Source organism: Macaca mulatta, chromosome 16 (assembly GCF_049350105.2).
Source record: "Macaca mulatta isolate MMU2019108-1 chromosome 16, T2T-MMU8v2.0, whole genome shotgun sequence".
In the NCBI taxonomy this organism is placed as follows: Eukaryota; Metazoa; Chordata; class Mammalia; order Primates; family Cercopithecidae; genus Macaca; species Macaca mulatta.
The window spans coordinates 71342424-71364677 of record NC_133421.1 but is presented as its reverse complement, the minus strand read 5'-3'; the positions used below and the strand labels follow the sequence as shown (position 1 = coordinate 71364677).

The 22254-nt window shown below is 43.9% G+C and overlaps 1 protein-coding gene across 10 annotated transcripts in view; it reads right to left on the bottom strand.

Annotated features, from left to right (window-relative positions):
- Positions 1–10169: 10169 nt before the first annotated feature.
- Positions 10170–22254, bottom strand: part of LOC114676027 (leucine-rich repeat-containing protein 37A3-like) — a 62824-nt gene continuing 50739 nt past the window's right edge. For 6 of the 10 annotated variants that reach the window (XM_077972199.1, XM_077972192.1, XM_077972194.1 and 3 more), the window contains 7 exons: positions 20078–20196; positions 16034–17850; positions 15350–15454; positions 12560–12609; positions 10790–10844; positions 10572–10711; positions 10170–10466 (listed from right to left, as the gene is read on the bottom strand). In XM_077972199.1, the coding sequence (XP_077828325.1) occupies positions 10415–10466; positions 10572–10711; positions 10790–10844; positions 12560–12609; positions 15350–15454; positions 16034–17850; positions 20078–20196 (2338 nt within the window). In that variant the 3' untranslated portion in view covers positions 10170–10414. The remainder of the gene's footprint in view (positions 10467–10571; positions 10712–10789; positions 10845–12559; positions 12610–15349; positions 15455–16033; positions 17851–20077; positions 20197–22254) is intronic. The other 4 variants (XM_077972200.1, XM_077972198.1, XM_077972197.1 and 1 more) reach the window with 3 other exon arrangements.

Below are 22254 nucleotides of genomic sequence, written 5' to 3'. Positions count from 1 at the left end.
GATCCATTGATCTGTTTCTCCACCAATACCACATGCCTTGATTACTGTAGATACATAGGAAGACTTAGTACCATGTACAGTGACTCCTCTCACTTTATTTTGTCAATTTGACAAAAATCATTACAGGTATTTTAGTAAGAATTACAACGAAGACTGATTTGGGAAAATTGACATCTTGACTATATTGTCTTCCAATTTATGTACGTCTCTCCACTTATTTAGGTCTTCTTTGATTTTTTCATCAGTATTTTAAAATTATCAGCATATAGATTTATAACTGTCTTATCAAGTTTATTCCCAAGTATTTCACTGTCATTGGGGACATCCCTCATGTTAAACATGTTAGCATGTTAAACATGTAAAAATGTCATGTACAAAAAGAATAATTTATGAGTTGACCTACAGGAAATGAAATATATCAAACTACTAAAGGTAGTTTGTTTGTTTATTTATTTTTGAGACAGAGTCTTGCTCTGTCACCCAGGCTAGATGATCTGCCTGCCTCAGCCTCCCACAGTGCTGAGATTATAGGCGTGAGTCACCACACCCAGCCAAGAAGTGTCAGTTTATCAAGTTCAAAAGTATGGGCTTTGTGTTAAAGGCACAGTCAGCAAAATGCACAATGTAGGAAATTCCAGAGGACAGATAGTGCTGTCTCTTCCACAAATTGTGAGGAAGGAAAATGAGGAGGAGGAGCGTGTTACAAGCTTGAGATGTATTAACCAAATGAATTGTGTGGATCTTATTTGACTCTGATTTGGAGAAAACAACTGAGACAGTCCGGGAAATTTAACCAGTAACTGGATATTTAACATTAAGGAATTATTGTTTTTTAAATTATGAAATGTATCTGTACATATTTTTAAAGACCTTACATTTTAGAAACACATACTGAAATATTTAGAGGTAATGATGTGATGTTGGGAATTGGCTTAAAAATAATTCATAGAGGTGGGAGATAGATGTTATAGGTGAGGTGGGATTCGCCAAAAGTTGATAGTTGAAATTAGTTGATGGTTATGTGGGAGTTTATTATCTTTTAGCTTGTATTTGTAAATTCTCATTTAAACAGAGTCTGAGATAAATAAAAGAGCATGAAGGAAGATGAGGATTACTTATATTGTTTTATGATTAACATGGATTGCCAGGTTCTGTGTGACCTGGCCCTGCCTACCTGTATCCATTGTCAAGTTGAATACATTCTTTTCCTTGTTCATTGTTGGAGTTCTCACCACGTAACCATTGTATACATGTCGTTTCTTCTTTGTGACACCCCACAGTTCCACCTAATATCTTCTGCTCCACATCCCCAACCCCTATCAGTTTGTGCATCCAAGTCCTAATTTATGCTTTGGAGGTCTGTTTAAATGTTTATATCACAAGTCTTTCTAGATCCCCCAGTCCAAATCTGATATAGTTAGGATCTCTTATCTTACATTTTATATGGTTATTTGATTATTAACATCTATCTTCCACATTAAATTGTGAACTTGAGCCACAGTTCTTGTTTTTGCATCCTTAACCTTGTCTAATTCTTGGTAACTAATAGTTGTTTAAATATTGGTTAAATGGAAGGAAGGAGGATGGAGTGAGTTCATGGTGGGCTAAATGCTTGGCTGAAATAAACTACCAAAAATACACAAATTTCATTTCAGTATTAGAGGTAACCTGGTTTAAGCAGTAAAAGTGCTATGTTCAATTTCAAGGGTCTGTCAGGATGAATTGGCAGTCTAGATTGAATTGGCTCTGGGGCTGGGTGCTGTGCCTCACACCTGTAACTGCAGCACTTTAAGAGGCTGATGCGGGCAGATCACTTGAGGTCAGGAGTTCCAGACCAGTCTGGCCAATGTGGCAAAACCCTGTCTCTACTAAAAATACAAAAATTAGCCAGTTGTGGTGACAGGTACCTGTATTTCCAGCTACTCAGGAGGCTGAGGCAGGAGAATCACTTGAACCCGAGATTTGGAGGTTGCAGTGAGCCGAGATCCTGCCACTGCATCCAGCCTGGGTGACAGAGCGAGATTCCATCTCAGAAAAAAAAAAAAAAAAAAAAAAAGTATTGGCTCTGGTACATTTGTTCCACATTACTACAGATATCTGTAGAAAGCTGACACAACCTACTTCATGTGACAGATGAAAGTGGGTGAAGACAAAGCGTGTATCCAAGTTTTTTCCTAGGTTTTACGTTACAACTAAATTGTGGGATATTTAACTCTGGACAATTCGGTTCTCTTCTTTTTTCCTCCTTGTGCTTTATTACCTCCATCTTTTTAAATTTGGAGGTAATGTCACTGATAACGCAATGTCTATTCTAATAGACTACATTGATTTTTCTGTTTAGAGTGGAACTTTTAGATGACTATAAAGTTCGAAGCTCAAGAAACTCTCAGAATATGGCTTGTTGGTAACTGAAAACACTTCTGTTTTCTGAATTTGTCTCTGAGAGGTTTTTCTTGAATCTTGTTATTCTATTTTTCTTCCTTTTTCATACCTTTTTGGTATGGAATTTAAATCCATGGTTAAAATGACTAAATAGATTGTTATTCTTATCTAATATACACGTTAGGTTGCAGTTAGGATTACATCATTGCATGGCTATCACAACTTTGTGAAGCAGATATTGTTCTTATTTCTAGAGATCAATTTATATGTTTAGGATCATGTAAAGTAAGTAAAAGTGAGAACTGTCTCCTGATCTTTCCTGTTTGTTTCACACTGCTTTTGAGCTAGGTAGTGAGTACTTGTGAGGCAAGGAGCAAAATATGAGTTGAAAAGAATTCCCACGCAGGTGATAACTACAGTACATACAGTGCATATTTTTGTGTGGACTGGGATAAAGCACACAGGAAAGTCAAATGTTCTAAGCATTCTAGTGGCCTACTCAGACACATAGTTAAAACAGTTACTTCACTAATAGCACAGAAACAAGCAACAGGAATAAATTGACTCATCAATGTTAGAATCCACTTGATTTTCTTCATTATTGATAGTGACTGTATTAGAAACCAAGTCCTCATTGTATTGAAAGTTATCATTCTACAGCCTTAGTCCTGTGTTCTTTCCTGCAGTCTGTACGGTATAACATTAAACATGTCCCTGATATTCAATGAGTGTCCCTTGTTTTAAGCTGTAAATTGTCAGAGTGAAAAATTTACACTTTGAATGTTGAGGAGGAGGTCTATCTTTACCTCTGATAAGCTGAGTTTGTATGGCTTGTTTTTGTTAGGAACACAAGATGTGAAGCTCTTATTCTTGTGTTACTGTTTTGTGGTGCTCTGCTCTGCCACTGGAGTACGATAACTAGCTTACTCCAGACTTGTTAGCTGTCCACCTCTCACGTTTAATGACAGCTTAGCTTTCTGCTCATATTGCTGGTATTTTGAACACAGGATACTTTTTGGACACTTGAGTTGAGGTTTTCCATTTTTCATTGGACGTGATCAGAATTTGAGCAGCATTATGGAAAAACAACATTGTAACAACTTTCTCCTGGAAATCACTTCCAGTTCTAAACCATCATATAACAGATACACTTGTAAAATGAAACTTGTTCATAAATTGGGAATTGTTAGTATTCCTTAGTGCTGCCTTGCCTTTCTTTAATTAGTTTATTAACCATATTTTCCAAAACATATTATCAGGAGGCTCACTTTGTAGTGTTATTTAGGTAAATACCTGTGTAGGGGACTTTAATATCCAAGAAAAAGAGTATTTATCAAAGTTCTTGTGAACTAAAATGTTTTAAGTAATTTTCTTTTCCTTTTGTATTTTCAAACAAAGGAGCCGCGTGGTTCCTTAAACATTAGAATGCCAGGATGAAAAAGGTTTGAGGGGAGTTTATTGAGGAAAAGTAGTATGATTGACCGGTGTTGGGAAGAGCAGCTAAGGAGGCTGTTGGCGTTGCCCAGTGGTGATAGATAGGGACCTGGTGTGGTGATAGCTTTAGGAATGAAAGGAATCTATAAAACCAAAGATTTTGCAGGATAGAAAGGTGGTAAGCCTTGAAGAGTAAGGAAAGGTGGGAAAAAAATACGAGGGTTAACTAGTTTTGTCTCTTTGTGGGTAGGGGGCATTTTTCTTGTTCAAGAATGATCCCCTAGGTTCTTACTGATCTCTTGAGATCATTTCCTGGATTTGCTGGGTATAGTGGTGCGCGCCTGTAGTCCCAGCTACTCAGGAGGCTGAGGCATGCGAATCGCTTGAACCCAGGAGGCAGAGGTTGTAATAAGCTGAGACTGCGCCACTGCACTCTAGCCTGGATGACAGTGAGACCCATGTCAAAAAAACAAAAATAAATTAAAAATAAATACGTTTTTTGTAGAGAAGGGGTTTCACTATGTTGCCCAGGCTGGTCTCGAACTATTGGCCTCAAGCTCTCCTCCCACTTGGCCTCCCAAAGTGCTGGGATTACAGGCGTGAGCCACCAGGCCCAACCTAAATTTCTATGTTAATTGCCATATGTGGCTAGTGGCTACTGTATCAGACCTCACAGTTCTGTGCAGATAGCACACAGCACACAGTGCATACTATACATGCCCTACTACATCTTGCTTTGCCCCCTTAACAGCGCCTATGTATCTTGGAGATAGATTGTCCCAGTCTGCCTCATTTTTAAAAAACTGCTGCATAGTATCCTCTTGTAATCCACAAAGGCAATCCCAGACCCAGCCTGGAGAGCCATGGGTCATCACTTTTTATAACAAGCTCTAAAATCTTCCACATATACCATAACCAAGGCACATCAAAACAACCCTAGGTTACTGACGCCTCCACTGAAGTCCCCAGGTCACCTCTGCTCCCTCCCTGCCCTCTCTGCAGTACCGCAGAGTGAACATAAAAGGGTTTAATATAGGCTTCGCTGGGCGCAGGGACTCCCGCCTGTAATCCCAGTGCTTTGGGAGACCAAAGTGGGAGGATCACTTAAGGCCAGGAATTCAAACCCAGCCTGGGCAACAAAGTAATCCCGTCTCTACAAAACAAAAAAATGAATAATAAAGGTTCCTTTTTCTGCGAGATTGGTGTAGGGGAGCGGGCCTGTGAGTTAGAAGGGAAGCATTGAGGATCAGCCATTTAAAGCAGCATCCAAGGATGTTCAAGGCTAGAGAACCACAGGTATATTTTCAGAAACTGAATTTCCTGTCAGTGCTCAGTGCATGCCTGTAATCCCAGCACTTTGGGAGGCCAAGGTGAGCGTGGAACACTTGAGGTCAGGAGTTCAAGAGCAGCCTGGCCAACAAGGTGAAACTCTGTTTTTACAAAAAAAAAAAATACAAAAATTAGCCAGGCATGGTGGTGCATGCCTTATAATCGCAGCTACTAGGGAAACTGAGGCAGGAGAATTGCTTGAACCCAGGAGGCAGAGGATGCAGTGAGCTGAGATCATGCCATTGCATTCCAGACTGGGCAACACGAGCGAAATTCCATCTCAAAACAAAAAGAAAAAAAAAAAACTCAAACCACCAAAACCCCTGAATTTCCCTGTGGACACCTTTTCTCTGGCAGCCTTTTTCAATGAGGGCTATGTTTCCTCCAATACTATATGGCCTGCAGACTGCTCAGCTTTCATTCCAGTGAAAACATTCCAGAACAAGCTCTGGGTCAATCCCAGGTCTTTCTCCAATCAACTCAGGGCATGATTGTGTGTCACCTGCTGCCCAGCTAGAGTGACAGGACTCCACCATGTGACTCCACTGTAGACTCCCCGCCTTCTTCTTTTGCAAAGCCTCAGACACCCAAATGCCTACCAAAAGTGAGTAGGGCGCCAGGACACCTCCAAGCATAAGTGGGGCTCCCCGGCATGCCTGGATGTGGAGGTGTGATGCAGACTGGTGGCTGCTCGTGACAATCTCACCCCTTTGTGTGCAGCTGCTGGAAGCCCAGGAAGCACACATCAAGGCTCCCTTGCCAGCGGGGTGCTGCCAATAAAATGGAGTCACGTGGGATTTGGAATGTGGAAAGGAGGTAGAAGTCATCATTTCCTCCCTCATAGCAGCACATGTGCAGGCTCTGGTCAGCTGGACTCCGTATTCCCCCACTAGTCACCAGCCTGGGGACCGTGGGGCTGCAAGGACCTCAGCAGCGGTTTCCCGAGTTTCCTGACATTTTCCACCCTCTGGAAATCAGCTGTGATCAAGCAGCCTGAAAGCCAGGGGTGCAACCTCCTCCTCCCCAACCTTCACCACCTCTAACCCCTCCAGTGATAAGCACTAATTGCCTATATACAACCCTTTTTTGTTTGAAATAGCTAGGGTAATTTCTGTTTTCCTATCTGGGGTAGTGTAACATAAGAAGAAATATATATATGGTCTCTGCCCCCAGTTCCTAACACAAAGCTCCTAAAACCCTTGGAAATTCCTGAATGATGGGGGTGCTAGGAGCATTGTCTTCTTTTTTTAAAAAAATGTATCATTTTTCTTTTCTCCCAGGGTTTTTTTTCTTTAAAAAAAAAAAAAACTTTTAGGTTATGGGGACACATGTGCACGTTCGTTATATAGGTAAAATTGTGTCACAGCAGTTTATTGTACACGTTATTTCGTCACCCAGCTACTAAGCCTAGTCCCCAATAGTTTTTTCTGCTCCTCTCCCTCCTCCCACCCTCCACCCTCAGGTACGGCCTAGTGTGTGTTGGTCCCTTCTTTGTATCTGAGTTCTCATCATTTTGCTCCTACTTGTAAGAACATGCAGTGTTTGGTTTTCTGTTCCTGTCTTAGTTTGCTGAGGATAATGGCCTCCAGCTCCATCCGTGTTCCTGCGAAAGACATGATCTCGCTGTTTTTTATGGTTGCACATCCTTTATTCTAACATTTGGTCCTTGAACCTGGTTCCTGACACAGAGCTCCTAAATCCCTTGGAATTTTCTGAGTGATGGGAGCGTCCTTTGTTCTCATGAGGTGACTCTTGGTGGGCTCTTTATTTGGGTCTGGTCACCAGAAAGACCTAACTATGGGTGGAAGCTTTGTGCTTTCAGCCCCATTTCCCAGCCTCTGAGGTAGGGAATGGAGCTGGAGCTCAATCATGCCTGCATGACAAAGCGTCCAGAATAATCCTTAAAAGACAGGCCTTGGAGAGCTTCCGGGTTGGCGAACGCATCCATGTGCCGGGAGGGTGGTGCACCCCAACTCCACAAGGACCTTTCCAGACCTCACCCTGTGTATCTCTTCATCTGGCTGTTCATTCGTATCCTTTAAAATATCCTTTGTAATAAATCAGCAATAGTAAGTAAACTGTTTTCCTGGGTTCTGTGAGCTGTTCTAGCAAATGTTCAAACCTGAGGAGGGAGCTGTTGGGACCTCCAGTTTATAGCCAGCTGGTCAGATGCATAGGTGATGCTTGGCCTTGCACCTGGGGTCTGATGTGGGGGCGGTCCTGTGTGACTGAGCCCTTAACCTGTGGAGTCTGGTGTTCACTCTGCTTAGGGCTTCTCTGCCTTGGTAGTGTCCTGTCTAGAAGGCCTTTCCTTCCTCTTGTCAGCTCAGAAAACTTTTCTTCCACTTCCCTTCTTCTAAGCCATCCCTTACATCTACTCCTTTCCAGCCGACCAAGAACAGAACCAGGGCTGGCTCCACTGCCACCGTGCCGTCCCACACTGTCTCCTCAGGATGTATTCAGATGTCCGGCCCTCCCCCGAGTCTAGGAGCCCTTTGAGGAAAGGGATGCTGTCCTAGTCAACTCTTTCCCAGCACCAGGCACAGCGTCTGGCACGTTCCATCTTTTTCATGGACTCTCCCCAGGTGGCCTGACCTTCCCTCCTCTGAACCGCTGCATTTCCTGTCTGCATCATGTTTGCTCTAATCAGATACCGCCTTATTTCATCATCTTTTAAAAATGCTTTATTTCTCTGGCAGGTTTCATTGGAATCAGAATTTTAGTTCATTTAGTAGCTGCTGGCCTTGTGTCTACCTCTCTCTTGCACTCAGGTCTCACTTAAGACCTGGCTGACTGAGCTGTGATTTGCCATCAGTGAGATGGAGACAGAGGTAGCCCAGGCAGTCATGTTTTGTTCCACGAGACCCTGGGCGCCCCTCCCCCTCCCAGGCTACAGGCAGGGATGGGCACCAGCCTGGGAGAGACAGTTTATGCACAGGCTGGCCCAGCAGAAACTCTGGACTTACACAAAACTGCTCAATTGAGGACAAACTGCGGGCAAGGTAGAATCTTATTTTGGGAGTCTTTAGAAATATGGTGGGGTAGCATTTGGGAATAATAAGAATTGTAGCTGGCATGGTGGTACACGCCTGTAGACCCCCAGCTACTCTGGAGGCTGAGGTAGGATCTTTTGAGCCCAAGAGCTTGAGGCTGCAGTGAGCTATGAATGCACCACTACAGTCCAGCCTGGGTGACAGATCAAGACCCTCTCTGAAAAAAAAAAAAAAATACATTTGAGATTCATAAATTTTTTTGGTTATATAAAAAAATTATAAGCATCAAAGTGTGAAATTATGTAAATATGCCAAAATAGGAACCTGGAAGTGCTTGGAATCTAGACTTCGGGAGCCCAGCACTGCAAGGATCTCTAGTCTTAGCTTTTTTTTTTTTTTTTTTTGAGATGGACTCTCGCTCTGTTACCCAGGCTGGTGTGCAGTGGCCCAATCTGAGCTCACTGCAACCTCTGCCTCCCAGATTCAAGCAATTCTCCCTCCCTCAGCTTCCTGAGTAACTGGGATTACAGGCGTGCATCACCACCTCCAGCTAATTTTTATATTTTTTTAGTAGAGACAGGGTTTTTCCATGTTGTCCAGGGTGGTGTTGAACCCCTGACCTCAGGTAGTTCACCTGCCTCAGCCTCCCAAAGTGCTGGGATTACAGGCATGAGCCACTGCACCCGGCCTGTCAGATGATGATTTTTTTTTTTTTTTTTTTTGAGACAGTCTCGCTGTGTTGCCCAGGCTGGAAGTGCAGTGGCGTGATCTTGGCTCACTGCAAGCTCTACCTCCCGGGTTCACGCCATTCTCCTGCCTCAGCCTCCCGAGTAGCTGGGACTACAGGCTCCCGCCACCATGCCCGGCTAAGTTTTTTTTGTATTTTTAGTAGAGACAGGGTTTCACCGTGTTAGCCAGGATGGTCTCCATCTCCTGACCTTGTGATCCGACCGACCACCTCGGCCTCCCCAAGTGTCAGGTGATTTAAAAACTATTCTTCCATGAATTGCTGGGCTAATTGATATGACTGTAAAATGCCTAACCCAGGGTTTAGCATCAAGTAAGCAAATTGTAACTGTTAGCTGCTGCTCTGCCTGTGACTATTTAGTCTTGTGCTTTAAACTCAAATATTTGTTGGCCCACTGAAGTCACTACACAGAGAAAGATGCTTTTCATTCTCAGTAACGAACTTTGGGAGATAACTGGGGCAGGCAGCTAGACAACAGGTGTCTTTTGTCCAGCATCAGCAAACTCATTGGAACTGATGGGTGGCTCACTTTGCTTAGAACCCCTACCAGCACGCACACGGGGCTGCTTCCCAGTCACACTGCTCCTGGGAAGGTGGGGGGCAGCTGTTCTGCAGTTAGCGCCGTTCTTTACCTCCTGTTACCAACCGCCTGAGTTCATCTGTGTTCAGTTAGGTAGATTACCAATTCCTGTTCATTCAGATTTTCTTCTGCTCACTAATGTGTTTAATGTTCCCTAACCTACCAAAGGTGATTGGTGACTTTTTCTTTGAAGGTGGACTGGAGGAATCCTTGCGCCTTCTGCAGCATTCTACTGCCATTGTGGAACAGTGCGGCTATGGATGTGCATCAGTGGGGGATGGGGAGAGGCTGGGGCAGTACATGTGAATGGAGAGGTAGCCCCACCCAGTGTGTTTTCTGAAATACAGTCCCGCGGAGGGCAGTCTTGGGAAATTACTGCTCTCACATACTCTTCCTGACCTTACCCCTCCAGCATCTCCCTGCTATCCAAGGGTTGGGATTTTTAAAAAGAAAAACAAATTTTTAAAAAACCAAGTGAACCTTTTGCCATCTTGTAAGGGTGAAAAGCTCCCACCAAGTCTGGATGAACATTCATGCGTGGGCTTGAGGGCTTGGGAAAAAGACGGGGCTTGGCCCCACAGTGCAGGCAGGCCCAGTGATCCTATGAGAGAGGCCAGGAGGTGGGAGGTCACCTGTGGGCAGGAGGTCAAGTATGTGGTATTTTATGACTGGTGCTTGATGAACCAAGGGAGAGGGCACCGAGAACAAGAGAACAACAGTATTTAATTGTAAAATCTCCACCCCTGAGGATATGTTTTCAGGTCTGGGTGACTAATAAGACTGGGAAACAAGGGAGGGAACGACGGCGCTGTGCTTCCTCTGCCCGCTGCCTCTGTGGATGCGTGGACCGCTGGCTTCAGTCCTGCTTTTCTTTCTGATGGCCCTTGTTGTTTATGCTATGTATTTTTGCAGGAGGCCTGAGGCGGGCTGGGGTCACTCTTTCTCCTCCTATGACTGGGCTTCACTCTCCTCCCCCATCTCTGTTGGGGCTTCGCTGTCCCTGGGGTAAGAATAACAATGCCAAGGTTTTGATTCTTGAAAGGAGCAATTAAGCTTCTCACCCCCTCCTCATTTTAGTTGGGAACTGTGAGGGCCCCTCATTTACCCAGGTTCCCTGCTGAGGATCTCCTCCTCATTAGATGACTTCTTGTGCAGCTTCTCTGCCTGGTTATTTACTCTTGTGGCACTGAGAGGTTTGTACATATCTTTAAGCCACAGCGGCTGTCTGAATGAGAAAGCTCCATCCTAGAAGATAGAAAGGGAAGTATTAATTTTGCATGTCCTGTGCTTTCCCTGGCCAGAGCAATGAATCCTCCAAAGTACCTGAGTCTCACTTGGCGAACAGCATCTCCTACATGGCAGAAATCTGAAAATGCCCCTGGGGAGACACATGCACAAGATAGTGAGTGATGCTGCCATTTCCCACGTCTCTCACAATGTACTTCTCTGGTCTTATTAGGACTAAATGAGTACCTCAGTCCATAATCACAGTGAGAAGAACCACCGCAGACCATATACCTGGGGTCCTGAAAATAATCCCATGTATGTGGGACTTTCAGAAACTCTCCATGTCTGTTCAGAAGGGCCCCACAATATACTGGGAGGACTTTGTATGCGGCTCAGCATGGAGCATCGGCAGGATGTTCAGTCCCAGTCACCCCCTTGGCCAAGTGCCCTTGTGCAGTGAATAAACTGCACAGCCATGCTGGGCAGAAGCATTTTATATCAGTCCCCTTCAGACTTAGTCTCACAGGCATCGTTTGATGGGGGGTGGGAGATGAAGTGGTTCTTTTCTTTCTAGATACTTTATTCTATAAGTTGATCACCTCAAGCAAATGCCTGAGTGCAGGTAGCCAAGTTATCTATCTCACAGTCTTCATATGGCTGGCTGTCGCTGGTGAGTGAGTGAGCTGTGAAATCAGTTTAAAGGACAACATATTCTTTTTGAATCTGAATAAAATAGGAAAAGCCAGAGTGCATTGTGTGACCATGGGGCAGCTCTCCCTTTTTCTTTCTCAGTTTTCCTGTCATAATATGACGAAATACTGTCTAAGGTCTCTCGTAGTTAAAATTCCTTTTTTTTGTTTTTTTGCTTGAGACAGTTTTGCCCTTGTTCCCCAGGCTGGGTGCAATGGTGCGATCTTGGCTCACTGCAACCTCCGCCTCCTGGGTTCAAGCAATTCTCCTGCCTCAGCCTCCTGAGTAGCTGGGATTACAGGTCTGCGCCACCACACCCAGCTAATTTGTATTTTCAGTGGAGACTAGTAGAGATGGGGTTTCACCATGTTGATGAGGCTGGTCTCGAACTCCTAACCTCAAGTGATCCACCTCGGCCTCCCAAACTGCTGGGATTACAGGTGTGAGCCATCCTGCCTGGCCTTTCTAGTTAAAATTCTGTGAGGTTTGCATAAAAGGAATAGAGTGGGGCCCAAAAATCAGTAAGATGAGAAAATAGTGTTTCCTCACTTCTAGGATCCAGGCAAAAAAAAAAAAAGAAATAAATAAAAAAGAGAAAGTAGTGTTTCCTGCCACTTTCGAGGAAGGACTCACATATTCTACCTTCCATCAGCTTTGAAGGAGACGAGTGCCCTCACTCCCACACCCGGTGGCCTTCCTTACCCCTTCCCCAGAGCCTCCAAGAAGACCCTGGCCTGGCCTGATGCCCACCGTCAGCAGGAACAGGCACCAAAACCTTTCCCCTTCCTGTCCCTCCCCACAGGGCTGGGGACAACAGATGTGTCCTTGTTAGTTCCATCCAGCTCAGCTTTTGGCTGGGGAGCTAATTTCACTGGAGCCAGGCTAAGCATGAGGGTAACTAAGTATTTGTCCTGTCTTGGGCAGTTTCCTCACTGAAAAATGAGGGCAGAGTTCTAAGCTCTCCTCTAATTCTAAAATTCTAATTAAAATCACAAGACTAGTGACGGCGCATGCCTGTAATCCCAGCTACTCGGGAGGCTGAGGCAGGAGAATCGCTTGAACCTGGGAAGTGGAGGTTGTGGTGAGCTGAGATCGCGCCACTGCACTCCAGCCTGGCAACAAGAGGGAAACTCCGTCTCAAAAGAAAAAAAAAAAAATTACCAGACTAATATTTACCTTGAGACTCCTTCTTCATCTTCTTGTGATGACCTTCGGTGAGAATAAATCTGTTTTGGAAGAAAATGCAATTAAGATTATCCATCACAACAACCATCTCCAAATCTGTATTCATTCCTTTTATTCATTATAAATCTCATCTACCTGAGGAGATAACTTGTTTGAAGACAGGAATTGTATGCTGTTTAACAGAGCTTTGATTCTTCCACAGTTCAGTCATCCTTGCTATCTTGCGGGGGACTGGTTCTAGGATACCGCCCCCACACCATACCAGAATCTGTGGATGCTCAATCCCTTACATATAATGGTGCAGTATTTGCATATAACCAACACACATCCCCCCATATTTACTTAGCGACAGGATTGCCCTCTGTTGCTCAGGCTGGAGTGCAGTGTCACAATCACAGCTCGCTGCAGCCTCAACCTCCTGGACTCCAGTGATCCGCACACCTCAGCCTCTTGAGTGGCTGGGACTACAGATGTATATCACCAAACCTATTTTTTTTTTTTTTTTTTTTTGGAAAGACAAGGTCTCACTATGCTGCCCAGGTTGGCCTCCCAATGTGCTGGGATTATAAGTGTGATCCACCATGCCTTGCCCCATGTACTTTAAGTCATCACTAATAAAATGTGTAGATATTGGACAGCGGTGACAGCTGTTATATTGTAGTTTCTATTTGTATTTTTTTTTTCCTTCAGATATTCAGCCTCATCTAGTTGAATCTGAAGATGTAGACATGCTGATGAAGAGGCTGACTGTATCTAACTTAGGGTCTTGCAGGCAGCTAGCACTTAATACATTTTATTGACTGTTTTAGATAACATTCAACAGATAATTCCTAATAAAAACTCTTAAAAGTAGGAGAAAAAGAAAACTTCAGTCCTTCCTCTGAAGTGGCAGGAAAACCAGCCTGGGCAACATAGCAAGACCTTCTCTCTACAAACAAATTGTTTAAATTAGCTGCCTGCCTGTAGTCCTAGCCACTCAGGAAGCTGAGGCAGGAGGATCCCTTAAGCACAGGAGATTGAGGTTACAGTGAGATAGAGCACACCATTGCTGTCCAGCCAGGGTGACAACAAGGCCCTAAGAAGGGGGGAAAAAAAAAAAAAAGGAAAAGAAAGGAAAAAGGAAAGGGGAAAGGAAGGAAAGAGTAGAAGTATTGGAAAGGAACAGACAAAACTATCATTATTTGCATATTAGATGATAAATGTTATTAGCTAAAGAAGCCTAAGAGAATCAACTAAGATTTTACTGGAAGTAATAAGAATTCAATAGGAAAGATCCCATTTACAATGGCAATACAAATGTATGAAGTATTTAGAAACAAAACTGCAAAGATCTTTTATCTAACAAAAGATGTGTAAGATCTATATATGGAAACACTAAAGTTCTTCTGAAAGACATTAACAAGAAATGAATACAGGACGTGAGATAGCACGTTCCTAGAATGTCGTACAGATGTCAATTCTCAAATTAATCTACAAATTTAATGTAATCCTGTTCAAATCCCAAGATAGTTTTTGGTGGCAGCTGTTTGTGAGACAGGGTCTCGCTGTTGCCCAGGCTAGAGTGCAGTGGTATGACCACAGATCACTGCATCCTCAACCTCCCAGGCTCAAGCAATCCTCCCACTTCAGCCTCTGAAGTCTCTCATGTGGTGTCCAAGAAATGGTGACAAATCTCACAAAGGGACTAGGCTCAGGAGGGCTGGAATATTCAGGGAAGGTGTCAAGAAGATGAACCTGAGTTGGCTTTTGAGAGATTCATAGGATTCCCACAGGCAGAGTGAAATAAGGGCATTTTAGATGGACAAACGCACAAAAGCAGAAATGCGGATGGTGTGACTGGGGTATGGTGAGGGGCTGCTCTGGCTGGAATGGAGGGCTGCCACAATAATGGAAATGGTAAATGAGGCAAGTAAGGTTGGATTGGTAGCATAGTGTCAAGGTTGCCAGTTTATTAAATCACTCTTCCAATATGCTAGCAGTGGCCTCTTGGGGATCATGTAATCGAACAAAAGGCAAACAGAGGCAAGCTCCAGGAATGGGCACTGTGAACAGGACTCGCCCCAGAGTAGCCAGATGTAGGCTTTAGACATTTTAATGCAGGTTGAGCATCTCTGATCCGAGGGGGAATGTCTCACATGGTCTCCAAGAAATGGTGACACATCTCACAGAGGGCCTAGGCTCAGGAGGCCTGGAGTATGAAATGCTCCCCGTCCCCTGTGAACTTAAAAATGTGGCCATCAACTTTTTTAAAAGATGGCTACTCTGTAGTGCTTTAACTGGACCTATTTAGACAATGCCTTACACACTGGAAAAGAATGATACTGTGTGAACCTAATAAGTCTACAAGACAATACTTCTCTCTTTTGGCTGTCTCCTTCCTCTCCAGGGTGATGACAACTCCGTGAGGTGGAGATTATACGTCTCTCATCCTTTCAGCAAGAAGGAAATAAATTAGTGGCAGAGTAAGGGGTGACTTGGTGAGTATATCCAATTGTTGACATCGTTTTGGGTGGGAAAATTTTGCTATTATATCAACTTCTTAAAATAGTCTAGTGGGATTAACTTGGTTTCAATTCACAGAGACCTCCTGGAAGCGAGGATCCTTTAAAATCCTGGAATATACACTGCAGTAAAAGAACAAAGCGTACGTCAGCCTTAACCGACTGAAGAATGTCAAGTAGCAGCAGGTGGGAAAGCAGCTTTGGTTTTGAGTTTGTGGGCTCTGAATCCACACAAAGACAAGACTGCATTCTGAAAACCTGAATTAATTGTTGTCCTTACCTGAATGAGGCAGAAAATTATAATCAAAGTCGTTAGTATTTCGGTCACAAATAATGCCAAGATGAGTTTGTTGTTATAGCCATATCCTGGAACTTCTTTTGTGAGCTAAAAAAAAAAAAAAGAAAAGAACAATTAAAAAAAAAAAAGAGAGAGCTAACTATTCAAAACCCCAGTATTTCAGGTGAGTAGCTTACAGGTTCTTTTTTTATTTTTTTGAGACAGAGTCTCACTCTGTCACCTAGTCTGGAGTACAGTGGTGCGAACACAGTTCACTAGACTCGACCTCCCTGGGCTCAGGTGATCCTCCCACCTCAACCTCCCGAGTAGCTGGGACTACAGGCACTTGTCATCACCCCAGCTAATTTTTTAATTTTTGTGGAGACAGGGTTTCACTGTGTTGGCCAAGCTGCTCTCAAACTCCTGACCTCAAGTGATCCACCCACCCTGGTCTCCCAAAGTGCTGGGATTACAGGCGTGAGCCACCCCACCTCACCTACAATTCATCTTGTGCACTAATCTATTTCACCCTCTACATGAGCAAAGTGGGAGATCACCGTCATGGCCGAAGTTACATGACCAGGACAAGCTATGGCCTGGGAGTCCCAGGTTCTCCTGTGTGGGCACTTTCCTGGCATACACTAAATGATGACAAATCTGGGTCTCATGTTTCTGTGTGGTCCTCACCTCACTCAACCTCTGCTCTTTCTGTTCACTCTGGGCTTCCGTGCTCTCATTGATATAGTTCTCAGTTTTCCATTGTTCCGTATCCCATTCAGCCTTGGACGCCTTTACTTCCTGCTGCTCACTGAGAAGCTTCATCAGGAGGCCTGTCCTGGAGATGAGCTTGGCACAGGTCACTTGCACACGGGTGTCAGAGCAGTCTGTCTTCAAGGTCCGGATAACATGAGAAATGAGTTTTCTCACATTGTTGTTGGGGATGAGGGAACGTAGCTGCTCGGTTAGCTGATTTTCAAACTGATCACCTGGAGACGAGAGCAACGGGTAATTGAAGCTTTTGGGCTCGGAGGACAGGTCAGTGCCCATGTTGTTGTATTCCCATTGTGTCTGATTAGTTCGTTTAACAGCTGGCCCTAAGTTGAACGCAGTCCCAGCGGAATCTGCCTCAGGAGGAGGATTGTAGGTTGTGTTTTCAGAGATGGTGCCTTCCGGCATAGTAGTGTTTTCCATAGAAATGTTTTCTTCAAAGGCATTTCTTGCAGTTGTGTCTTTTACATTAGTGTTTTCTGTAAAACGTTCTGAAGGAGCAAATCCTTCCAGAAAAGGATTTTCCTGAGGACTTGGGTCTCCTAATGATGAAAAAGCCCCTTGTGAAGGGGAATTTATGAGGCTGTTCACTGCAGAGAATGGCGGCCTGTTTGCGAGCATCAGTCTATCGAGGTAACTTTTCTTTCTGAACTTTTGACTCTTTTTGGCCTTGAGTGTTCTGTGGGCCACGCGGGAGCGAGTTTTATGATAGCGGTATTTTTTTCGGGAATGTACGATTGGTTTGGCAGCCTTCATACTTTTAACTCTAGCCTTTGCGTTTTCTAAAATGAAAATGGCGTGGGTTAAGTCTTTCGATCTGTCTCTGACCTCAGGTAGGGCTTTTGCAGGGGTGGAGGCAGAAGGCTCGCCCATGGAGAAGGGTTTCAGCACAGAAGACACTGCTGCGTTAAGCTCTTGGGTGAACGAAGGCTTGGTGTAGACGGTGTTTCCCACTAACTTCTCACGCCCCTGCTCTGTGTGAGGCTGTTCCAGCTCCCTTGAGACCGGGCTCCCGAGCCTTTTTTCTTGGGCAGCGCTCTCCACAAATGCCTGCGCACCCTCTTCCCTCCTGGTGCTCTGCTTTCCCACCTCTTTGAAGTGCCTTTTCTGGATGCTCCTTGGGCCCGTGAGGACTCTGTTCACTCTCTGCAGGTTGTTGCCTACACTTTGAATCTTTGCCAGGCTGTTTTCCTGTGGTGGGACAGTTTCTAATTTCTTTTCAAATATTTGGCGTTTAAATTTGTTACCTAGAAGGCTGGTCTGCATAAGCATGGCAGTTTTTTCTTCCCTTTTAACTTCATCGATTTTTTCCTGTATTTCTGCATCTAACATATTTTCCAGCAAGTACAGCTTTCTCAATTTATTTTCATAAATTTCGTAAGTTGAGTTGTCCGATGCAGGTTGAAGAGAGGGGCTCTTTATATTGTTTTTCAAAATACCCAGGGGCCTATCTCCATCTTGCACATTTGAAGAAAGCTGTTTAATGAACGGTAACAACATTGATTTCACATCTACATTTACCACTGAGAAATAAGGCAAGATGTAACTTAGTGCACTGATAACTTCACTCTCGTCATTGGTGTCTAGCTGCTCACTCCCAAAGCCTGACAAGTTGATGTCACTGCTGTCTGAGGGCACCTCCGGCTCAATAGTCAGCTCAGTGCTCGTGTGCTTCTTCCGGGCCTGTAACACCTTCATGAACGCTCCTTCTGGATTCCCTACGGATGCTTCTTCAGCTGTGAAAAAAGAAGAGACTGCTTTGATCATGAAAGATGACGGGACGGCATGCATCAGTCCACAGCTGTACGCCCCAGTCACACGGAGTAGGAGTCAGCAAACATTCGAGTGCCATTCAGAGAGGAGAAACACACACCCAATCCTAAACCTACAAAATGGCAACAACAAAAGGAGAAAAGACATCTTTTGAAAACATGGCCACCTACTTGGAACATTCCATAGTGTGACATAGAGTAAGTCTGCTTAGGATTATTCCATTGATCCACAAGGGCCAGTTAAAAATGCTCAGTCTAAGCCCAAGATGGAAGACAACTGCTTCCCTGATGAGCTGGCCTCTCTGCAGACTGCTCCGTACCCTGTGCTGTCCTGCCTCACATGCAGAGAGAGTACAAGGCTCCCTCTCTCCTTGTCCTCGGTGTGCCTGTGTTCTTGCTACCATCACAGCTGAATGCAGTGAAAGGCGGTCCTCTGAGAGGAGCAGGGTGGAGATGCTAAAGTGGAGAGCCCCTCCCACTGCTGATAGATCCTCATCTGGCACGTGCTCCACCCACCCACCCCATTCTTTGCTCCCACACACTGTAGCCCCATCACAGAAAATGGGACATGGGAAAAAAAACTGTGTCCACCCTAGTTCTTAAATTTGGGCAGTGATTCAGGGGGTAGGTTAAGGGATTTTTAATTTGCCAGATTATATGACTATGTTGTTGAATGTACAATGAATCTATGGTATGACAGCAGTTTCTGGATAAACATTACTTGAGATCCTATAATGCAGAAGGGAAAAAGCAACTTTTATCAGTTGCCTACTTTGCTTTCATTTTATCTCTAATATTCTGGATGGGGAACCATCCAAAGCTTCTGACTGCATGAAGGTCAAGTGTGCCCGTGTGCAGCTGGCTTTCTTTTCCAGAATTAAAAGTATTTTGGGTGGTGCTGAGGGTCAGAGGAAGAAGTAAAGATTGTAAGAAAGGAGAAACATGGGCTTGGGGAGAACCCAGAATTGGGGACAGAAGACCTGGCACTAGGCTACAGCACTTAGCACCTCTGATCTTGTTTTTCCTCATTTGTAAAAGGAGATTACCAATGCTTTTCTGCCCACCTCTTCAGGAGAAGGGAATAATTGGTTTAAAAAAAAAAGTTTTTAAAAATAAGCACCACTGACTTTGTGTAGCCAAGCATTATTAACTATCCACCCCGTATCACTGGTAGATACCTGTATTCAAGCTATCTGGACATGAAAGCCGTCACATTTTAGAAGTCATGAATTTGGTGCTAATAAACCTAATCTACAGAAAAACTCCTGAAAGCACTTGAGCATTTGTTCTGTGAAGAGAAAGGTTTGAATTCAGAGCAAGTTCAGCATTGGATGGTCTAAGCATGGAAAAGCCCTCCATTCCATTAGAAGAGCCAGGCAGCAATTTCTGGTTATGGAACCAGAAGCTCTCAGGCTTCAAATAAAACAGCATCACTTGTATTCTTATAAAACTATAAAAACAAAAACCAAAACCGGACCTACATCTGTCCTACAAGGCCGAGAGTACTCGAGACCTCATGGATATAAAACCACCTTACAGGGCCGGGCGCGGTGGCTCAAGCCTGTAATCCCAGCACTTTGAGAGGCCAAGACGGGCGGATCACGAGGTTGGGAGATTGAGACCATTCTGGCTAACCGGGTGAAACCCCGTTTCTACTAAAGGATACAAAAAACTAGCCGGGCGTGGTGGCGGGCGCCTGTAGTCCCAGCTACTCGGGAGGCTGAAGCGGGAGAATGGCGTGGACCTGGGAGGCGGAGCTTGCAGCGAGCTGAGATCCGGCCACTGCACTCCAGCCTGGGTGACAAAGCGAGACTCCGTCTCAAAAAAAAAAAAAACCAGCTTACAAACTACATTGCACTGTATGAAGAAATTATCACTGGGGGCAAAGCACCAAGCAGACAGCACAGTACCCAGTGTGTGGATGTTAATGTTACTCCCTAGCCTTCCCATTCCTTTGTTTTGGTCCTTTGTGCATATGGAACAGTTCTGTTATTAAATTTTGTAATCATAACTGAGAACCTGACTCTCAGCAAGGGAATAGTTCAGAAATTGAGGGAGTTTAACTCTGAATGAGTAAATAAAAATAAAGCAATTATATCATTAGCTTAAAATTTTATCATTATAAATAAAAAGTTTAAAAACAAATACTTAAAATAATGTAATAATTGATCTCCAGGCAATTTGGACTCACGACAATGTATGGTGTTTGTCAGACATGCACTGTTGCAATGCAGCTTGACTGTCTTGCAGACAGCCTCAATGCTGTTTTTAAATTGGCAGAGGCAGCAGGCCATATGGCTAGGTAAGATCCTATAGATGAAAACAAAGAACAATAAATTAGTGGTAAAGAGGTTACTTGAGTAGGTAAAGGAAGCAGGCCAACACTACCACAGGGGTGGGCAAAAAGGTGTTATTGAAGCTTATGGATGGACAGTTGGGTAGGAACCAGAAGGCCAATAGGAAGGAGGACAAAGGTGCCCAACCGAAGGGTAAGCATAGCAGTGAGTATGGTATGCCTAGAATAAAGGTGGTTGGGATTAGAATTGGGTGACACTGATCAGTAGTTTAATTCAGAAGTATCTCTTCCCAACTCAAAAGTCTCACTTTGGGCTGAAAGTACACAGGAAGAAGGTAGACTTCTAAGAAGAGTCTGAGTAAGTCCCCAACTTCTGGAGGCCCTTTCTCAATTCCTGTTGGGAGTGGGAAATATAAATTACTCTGGGCATTAAAAATAGTTTAACCTGGATTGTGGGGTTAAAAAATAACAGATAGCATTGGTCAAATCTGGACAATTCCATCATTCAAAAGAATAATAACAATAAGTTACAACATAGTTAATATAAAGAAGAATCCATGAAGAGTGATATTCAAAAAGAAAGAGGGGGAGTTTTTCTTTAACAAAATAGTGCCAGCTAGTAAATGTAGAAGGAATGACAGAATTTTTAAAAGTGTCACTTTGCAACCACCAATGTAATAAAAATTCGTTCAGACAAGGATTATCATTGATGCACATTTGGGTGAAAAGACATTTGAGAACAGGATCTTCACTGAACTCAAAGTACCAACCCACAGATTATTTATTACCAAGGAGAAAATTAGTATTTTTTATGAGACAAGGTCTCACTCTGTCGCCCAGGCTGAAATACAGTGGCAAAATTATAGCTCATTGAAACCTCACCCCCACTGGGTTCAAGTGATCCTCCAAATTCAGCCCCCTGAGTAGTTGGGAGTATAGGCTTGCACCAGCATGACCAGCTAATTTTTTTTTTTTTTTCATTTTTGTATTTTTAGTAGTGACAGGGTTTCACCATGTTGCTCAGGCTGGTGTAGAACTCCTGGACTCAAGCAATCCTCCCATCTAGGCCTTCCGAAGTGCTGGGATTACAAGTGTGAGCCACTGCACCCGGCAAAATAATTACAATGGAGAGATCTGGAAGATCACCTTAATCAAGTGATCAAACGTAGTATTACAGGCCACCTGCGGTTATGAGGCAGGAAGGATACATCACCTATGCAGTATTTTTCCAAAAAACCTGAACTTGAATCTCATCATGAGGAAACCGACAAATATACATTGTGGGACAATTTACAAGACAACTATCTTTGACTCTTAAAAAATCCCAATGTCATGAAAGATCAAAGAAAGTAGAGGAATGTTTTAGATGAAAGGAAACGAAGACATGACATGCAGTGCCTGATCTTCGATTAGTTTCTGTACTATTCTTTCATCTTTCTGGCATGTTTGAATTTTTATTCAAAATGTAAATTTGGGAAGAAGAGATAACCAAGACAATTGATTAGTTTATTGTTATGGCTTATTGGGGGCAGTTTCAGAGAGATAAAGACAATCCCTGTAACTGGAGTAAAAGGTTAATCTCAGGGAGTATAGCATGGTCATTAAGAATACAGATTCCACAGCCAGACCAGGCTTAAATCCCAGCTCTGCTAATAATGTAAATTTGAGCAAATTGCTTAATCTCTGTTTCTCGGCCTTGTCATTATAACAGTACCTACCTCTAATGAATTTTGAGGATTAAATAAATCAATACCTGAAAAATGCCTGGCACACAGTGAGTGCTCAATAGCAGTTAACTACTATAATTATTTTTTTTTTTTTTTTTTGAGACGGAGTCTCGCTGTGTCTCCCAGACTGGAGTGCAGTGGCGCAATCTCGGCTCACTGCAAGCTCCACCTCCCAGGTTCACGCCATTCTCCTGCCTCAGCCTCCCGAGTAGCTGGGACTACAGGCGCCCGCCACCACGCCCGGCTAATTTTTTTTTGTATTTTTAGTAGAGACAGGGTTTCACTGTGTTAGCCAGGATGGTCTCGACCTCGTGACCCACCTGCCTTGGCCTCCCAAAGTGCTGG